At 37.1% G+C, this 7,421-nt stretch overlaps 1 protein-coding gene across 5 annotated transcripts in view; it reads right to left on the bottom strand.

The window, feature by feature from the left end:
• The window catches only part of ZZZ3 (zinc finger ZZ-type containing 3), a 119,593-nt gene continuing 112,172 nt past the window's right edge, over window positions 1-7,421 (bottom strand). For all 5 annotated transcript variants that reach the window (XM_080801030.1, XM_080801031.1, XM_080801033.1 and 2 more), the window contains 3 exons: window positions 4,965-5,099; window positions 1,792-1,892; window positions 1-1,496 (listed from right to left, as the gene is read on the bottom strand). In XM_080801030.1, coding sequence (XP_080657156.1) covers window positions 1,352-1,496; window positions 1,792-1,892; window positions 4,965-5,099 — 381 coding nt within the window. In that variant the 3' untranslated portion in view covers window positions 1-1,351. The remainder of the gene's footprint in view (window positions 1,497-1,791; window positions 1,893-4,964; window positions 5,100-7,421) is intronic.

The following is a 7,421-nucleotide window of genomic DNA, read 5'->3' as shown; positions in this document are numbered from 1 at the left end:
TACTTTAATTTAGTGTCTCAGTACATACACAGTGAAAATGTTACATCTTTTCACAGAGCTTCTCATGTTCAAACATTTCCATAATACTACAGTTCTTACTCTTTTTAAAGGACAGGTAAAGCAACCCCTTAAAAAAAATTTTGTTGTTGTTTCAACACTAGTTAAAAAAATCCAAAATCTAACCAAAAGGAAGTCACAACAAGCATTCTATAATATAAACAGACAGTATCCACATAGTTTATTTCTCACAGTTCTCCTGACAAATGAACATTATTCAAGAACATACTGTATACACAGATAAGAAGAAACATACAAAATGTTTTAAATGATGCACAACAAAATCCAGCAGTATAAAAGAATGCATGTGAACTCTTGCTCACTGTGCAGACTAAATTTAATCACTTGTTTAAATAGTAATAAAAATACAATCTTTTATGGATCTTGTGCAGACTACAAAAGAGGGAAATTATTACCATATATATGATTTTTATATTAGGCAGTTTTCTTTGATGAGTTGCACTGACAACTCCAAATACAGAGGCAGAAGGCTGTGTATTTTAAAGGAATTAATGGTGTGAATTAGAGACTTTACACAGTTACTACCACTGGCACTTTTCACCATAGTTTGTACACATCACATGATCATCTTATATAACATTACATTTAAAAAATATATCTGAGTGACAATTGTATAACATTCACACACCATGAGCTGGTTAAGGAAGCAATGCCACAGCTGCCTCCTGTAGTGCTTCGCTGTTGGTAATAAGGACAGTTCATTGTGGTTAAAAGAAATTAGACATCAATATGGTTAAGCAGCTCCGATGTACTAAAGGCCATCAGTGGCCACCACTGGGACAGTGAGTTCTTTTAAAGTGTATATCCTAGAAGCAAATACCATCATTGGTTAAAACTTTGTCTAAGAAGTCAGCTTCTGTGCCGAAAACTATTTTCACAAAACTGAAAGCTACTAAACTGTTTTAAGATAAATACTTTGTCTTCTCATTATCCTATTTACGACCGAGTTCTTTGAAACCTTTGGAATTTACTCTCTTTAATATGTGCTCTCGTTTCCATCTCACCCATTTAAGATCACCACCTAAAAGGCTTTAGGGTGGTGGTGAGAAATTCACCAGGGAAACCCTTTGCTCACCAGGAATGTTCAGCTGCTGAACAGTGATCTAGAGCCACAACGGTGCAGAGCTGGACTTGACGAGAACACTCAGGAAGCTGTCATGCTGTGAGTGTCATTTCAGGGAAAGCAGAGAATCTTTCCAAACTGTGCACATAATTCACAATGATACCATTGCTATGTGTTGAAGAGGACTAGTATATGATGTTCTCTTCCATGTCATCTGTTTGCTGGAAAGTAGTTTGGGTCAAGGTAATTATAACTGGTGCCCTGTGACACACAGTAGTCTCTGTCTAAGAATGTCTCTGACCTATAAACAGGTTCTAACTGGTGATCTTCCTTGTGAATATCTGTTTCATGAAGGCTGCAAAGAAAACACACACACAGACACATCATTAAATGGCACTGGATGCATTTTTGTCTAGATATTACAAAACTTCCTCACAGTTCTACATGTTTAAATCCATTAATCTACCAAAATCTCTAATAGAAAGTTATTTGAGATGTGGTATAATTCAAGAAAATTTCTTAATTGCCTAGAACAACAAGGTTTAATCCACTAAATGTTGTCATTCTCTAAGTAGTCTGGAAATCAAATTCACTAGTGGCTGAAAAGCTCTTTGTCAAAATGTGAGACCCATCATAAAGAAAACACTTACCAATCTGAACAAGAATCACAGAAATCCAATGACATTTCTGGAGGACAATCCTGGCAGTGCCACCGAACACCCTGGATAGGTTCTATGCCACAGTTATCACACTGTAAAAGTTTCAGAGAGAAAAAATACTAAGCTACACTGTTTCAAAGCCTTTTTTTCCTGCTGGGAAACACATAATGTGCACAAAAACATCCTCTCCTCTTTCCCTATGCACTAGACAGTAGCATAATACAAAAATCGTCATAAATCAGATACAATTTCTAGCAAACTAGCAGAAATTCCACCCATTCAAGATGGATGTACAGGTGGGTGACACGTACATTATAATAACTTAGGGCTAACCTTGAATATGCTTTAATTTACTTTTTATTTTTGTTTATTTTTTTAAGGTGTGGTAAGTCATTCAGTTCTTTTATTTTTTTAAATTTTATTCATTTATTTGACAGAGAGAGAGAGAGAGAAAGAGAGAGTACAAGCAGGGAGAGGAGAAGGCAGAGGGAGAGGGAGAAGTAGGCTCCCTGCTGAGCAGGGAGCCTGATGTGGGGCTTGATCCCAGGAGCCTGGGATCATGACCTGAGACAAAGGCAGATGCGTAACCGACTGAGCCACCAAGGCACCCCTAATTTGCTTTTAAAAATTTTTTTAAGTTTTTTATTTTAATTCCAGTATAGTTATATGGAGTGTTCTATTAGTTTCAGGTGTACAATATAGTGATGCAACAATTCTATACATTACTCAGTGCTCATCATGTGAAGTGTACTCTTTAACTCACTTTTTAAAATTTTAAGTAAATCACCTGCAAATCTGGACATTTTATTAATAACTCTTTACTTTAAAGGGACCTCAGACCAGTGTACAATGACTGTAATTGAAAACCACTGATTTGGGCACCTGGGTGGCTCAGTGTGTTAAGCCTCTGCCTTCGGCTCAGGTCATGATCTCAGGGTCCTGGGATCAAGCCCCACATCGGGCTCTCTGCTAAGCAGGGAGCCTGTTTCCCCTCTCACTCTCTGCCTGTCTCTCTGCCTACTTGTGATCTCTCTCTGTCAAATAAATAAAATCTTAAAAAAAATAAAAAAAACAACCACTGATTTAATGCCATAGTTAAAACTATACAAATATATTACAGAACTATTGAACAAGCTATCATTCGTGAACCCAAGTGAACACAAAAGTATTCTCTACACTTTTATCTTGCTGACTTATTCTCCAAAGCCTGATGATCCTAATAACCAAAGCCCATCATAAAGAAAAGGCAGATCTAACTCTTTCCCTGTGTGGTGGCATCCTGGTAGTCCTCAGTCTCTACTGGACAATTTTGGAAATAAATCTCATTTCTAGTTTCTCTGATAATCAGGCCAACTAGAGCGGCTGACAGATTAGTAAACAAGCCACAGCTGGGTCTTACAGCATAATTTTGAGAAGTGGAGAGTTTCCTCTTGAAAGGCCAGAGATAACAATTAGGAAAATTTCTAACGGAGAAGCAGGGTTATGGAAAGACCAAGAGAAAAAATCATTTAATATAGTATGGCTAATGGCCATACTAGAAATTCAGAAGTATAATAATTTTAAGTTTCTGTGTATCAATCACAGCATATATCAGTATGTTTGTAACCACTACAAGCAACTCTATAGTTCTTGGTCTCGTTTTACGTCCTCCAATCTCATCAAATATAGTTAATTCTAAAGCCAAAAGTGTTCTCAAACTTGTCAATCTCTCTCGATTTCCACAGCCACCAATCAAGCCCAGGACAGTTTCAGCTTTTGTCTAAATTACCAGAAGAGTCTCTAGCCAGTCTCCCTGCCTCCAGCCTTGCCTTCTTATCCATTCTCCATACTGTCCAGAATGATCATCTTCTCCATCACTTAATTTTCTTCAATTACATAAATAACACACATGAATACATTACTGTTTGCAAAATTTAACAATATAGTAGTCAGAGATTATCCACTCTAACCCCCCTGCCCTCCTAAAGATTATCAATAGTAATAGTATAATAGGAATGATTTTTCTGAAATGTAAATTTCATAGTACCCTCTGCCTAAACTCCTTCAATGGTTCCCCAACCCTTTAAGGAAAGTTAAACTCCTCTGCAAATTTCCAAGGCACCTCAATAGCCTCACTACTCTCCAGTATGCTCTCTAGTCATAGTCAGCTATTTTACTAATTTAACTAAATTCTTTATGAGATGAAAACAGAATGACAGAAACTAAGTCCATCTTGTTTACTACTGAGTCCCTAGCACTTAAGCAAAGTGTCTTGAACGTAATTGGTATTTCAAAATTGGTTGAAATGAATGGATGTACTTCAACTAGCCTGGAAGAGGAAAAGAAATTTCTCATCTATGAACAACAGCAACAAAAAGAGAAACAGCTCTAACAGATGAAAGGATAAAGAAAATCTCTCTCTCCTTCTCTCTCTCTCTCTCTCTCTCTCACACACACACACACACACGATGGGAGTATTATTCAGCCACAAAACAAGAAAGAAATCCTGCCATCTGTGACAACGTGGATGAGAAAGAAGAGGACATTTTGCTAAGTAAAGTAAACCACGGAAAGGAACAAGTGCTCACTTACATAAGTGAACACTATATACACCCTCACTTATATAAGAAAACAAAAAACTCAAACTCATAGAAGCAGAGAGTAGAATGGTGGTTGCCTGGGGTTGGGAGATGGGAGAGATGGGGAGATGTTAGTCAAGTGATACGAATTTTCAATTGTAAGGTAAGTAAATTCTGAAGATCTAAGGTACAGCATGGGATTAATAATACAGTACAAAAACTTGGAATTTGCTAAAGGAGTATACAGTAAGTGTTGTCACCACACACATACAAATGAGATCATATTTTTGTACTTAAAACTGTGTATACCTTAAATATATACAATTTCTGTCAATTATATCTCAGTAAAGATGGGAGTAAGAAAGAGAAATAGCTGGACAAAAACATCTCATATTTTACCTCAAAATATAGATGCCTCTATGTTTGTCTTCTTTCCACTGAATCATAAACCTATTCAAGTACCTAACACACTATAGTTAAATGAATAGGACTAGAGCTAAACTTATTTTTATCTGTGTGCTAGGAAGTCTGGAATTTAAAACTCCAGAAACTATCTTAAATATCTCTTATCACCCTTTCAAAATTTGAATAAACAGTAGGATTTACCTTGAAGCCCACATGTTGTACAAATCCACTTTCAGCTTGCATCTGCTGGAGCTTCTGCTTCTTTAACTTTTTAAACTGTAATAGTTCCTTATATTCAGGTAAATTCCTATACACGATAGGAATACTTTCTTCATCCTAATAAAGAATAAAAGAGAAAACAAAAATGTTTGATAATTAAAATGAACTGAGTACAAGAAATACTGACACAGAGGTGCTTGGGTGGCTCCGTCAGTGGAGCATCTGGCTTCGGCTCAGGTCATGTTCCCGGGGGTCCTGGAATCAAGCCCCAAATCAGGCCCCCTGCTTCTCTCTCTCTCTGGTACTTCCCCAGCTTCTGCTCTCTCAAATAAATAGTCTTTAAAAAAAAAAAGAAAGAAAGAAAGAAAGACTGACATAGGTATTTTTTCTATTAACAAAATGTTTTTCACTTTTAAGATACCTCACCTTAAGGACTCATAAAAAATTAGTCTGCTTTTAGCAATATTTTAGACTAATATTTTTGGAGGGCTTTTTTTTTTTAAATCTTTATTTATTTATTTGAGGCGGTGGAGTAGCACAGGGAGGAGAAAGGGTTCCAAGCAGACTCCACACTCGGCAGAGAGCCCAACGTGGGGTGGGGCTTGCTCTCATAAGCCCAAGATCACAACCTGAGCCGAAACCAAGCGCTGGCCTCTTAACTGACTGTGTCACCCAGGCACCCCTGGAGGGCTTCTTAATGCAACAGTAATATTGAGTTGTAGTAGGCCACCTAACAAAGTACCAGGGGATGATTCCCATCTCTGTTATACATTAATGCAGACTCAACCCCATTCCAACACATTAATGGCTACCTGAGATACTCCTTACAATCTACTTCTACTTGATCTGCAGGAAGCTCCTCTTCTCTAAGACTTTTATGCTTCCTCAAGTAAATGTAATATTTTCTGAACAATGAGCAAACTAATCTCTGCTCTGTAGTGCCAATGACCAAGTCAGTACGTTCCTGTCTTACCCAAGGGGATAAACTAAATTATAAAAGATGATTATTTAGAATAGAGTATAAAAAACAGAATACTAAAAACAACATAAATATATGAAGCTGAAGTTGACAGACCAATCACTAACTGCTTCTGACTTATTCTCCCAATTTATTTGCGCTCTGCCATCAATGTTCTATTTCTTTTCCTTTGCTACCTCATGACTGATTCCATGGTCACTAATTTCCACAATGTTCCTGTAAGCATCTCCAATTCACAGACCACATCCATATTCTATCAGTTCTGATCCAGACAACTCCTACCCCTCCCATTCCTCCTGTTCCTCATGTTAGGTATTATTAACTACAGTGTTTCTTTTATGTCAAGGAAACTGGTGTTTACAGAAATTATAACATTTACACAAGGTCACATAGTTAATTAGTTGCAAAGTCAGGTACTTTGCAACTTGAACCCAGATTTTTCTCAATATTTAACTAACTCCTTATACACCAAGCAGCCTAAGGCCTAAATCCAAGAGTTATTCTTAATTTTTCACTCTTTTATCTAATTCATCAAAATCTGTCACTATTTAATACTTTATAAAATCTTTCAGGGGCACCTGGGTGGCTTAGTCAGTTAAGCATCTGCCTTCAGCCCAGGTCATGATCCCAGGGTCCTGGAATTGAGTCCTACATTGGGCTCACTGCTCCATGGGGGGCCTGCTTCTCCCTCTCCTTCTGCCTGTTGCTCCCCCTGCTTGTTCTGTCAAATAAATTAATAAAATCCTTAAAAAAAATAATAAAATCTTTCAAATTGCTCCTCTAGAGTATTCACTCTTTCCTCAAGCCCCACAATGGCTTAAAATCTCCCAATGATTTCCTAACTACCTACAGAGACAACTCCCAAGTCCTCAGCTAACAAAAGATTCTTTATAATCTCACACTATCTTTCACCCATTTCAAATCCTTGTCAATTAAAGATGTTAAATTACCTGCCTATGTCAGCACTGAGGATGACAACATAAGTAATGTAATAAATATGTAACACTAATAAATACAATGTGGCCTAACTAAATAATGGGGTAAGAAATCTTATAATGAAATTTATTAAATTCAGATATATTTTAAGCAAATACAGAATAAAAACTGCCAAACTTTTTAATTTGCGTTTTAGGTCTAAGGATACTATTAAATTTGGCCAACAAGACTAAGAAAAGGTAAATCACCTCATTAACCAGCAGGATGGCTACTAGCAAAAGAAGAAAACAACAAGTGTTGGCAAGGATGCAGAGAAACTGAAACACTTGTGCCCTGTTGGTGAGTAAGTGAAATGTTGCAGCCACTACAGAACACAATATGGCGGTTCCTCAAAAATTAAATGGAGAGTTAACATATGGATCCAGCAATTCCACTTCTGGGTATATACCCAAAAGAACTGAATGCAGGGACTCTTAACAGGTATTTGTACACCTATGTTCATGGCAGCATTATTCACAATAGCC

The sequence above is a fragment of the Martes martes genome, assembly GCF_963455335.1.
Source record: "Martes martes genome assembly, chromosome: 4".
Taxonomy (NCBI): domain Eukaryota; kingdom Metazoa; phylum Chordata; class Mammalia; order Carnivora; family Mustelidae; genus Martes; species Martes martes.
This window is presented reverse-complemented; position numbering and strand designations above follow the sequence as displayed.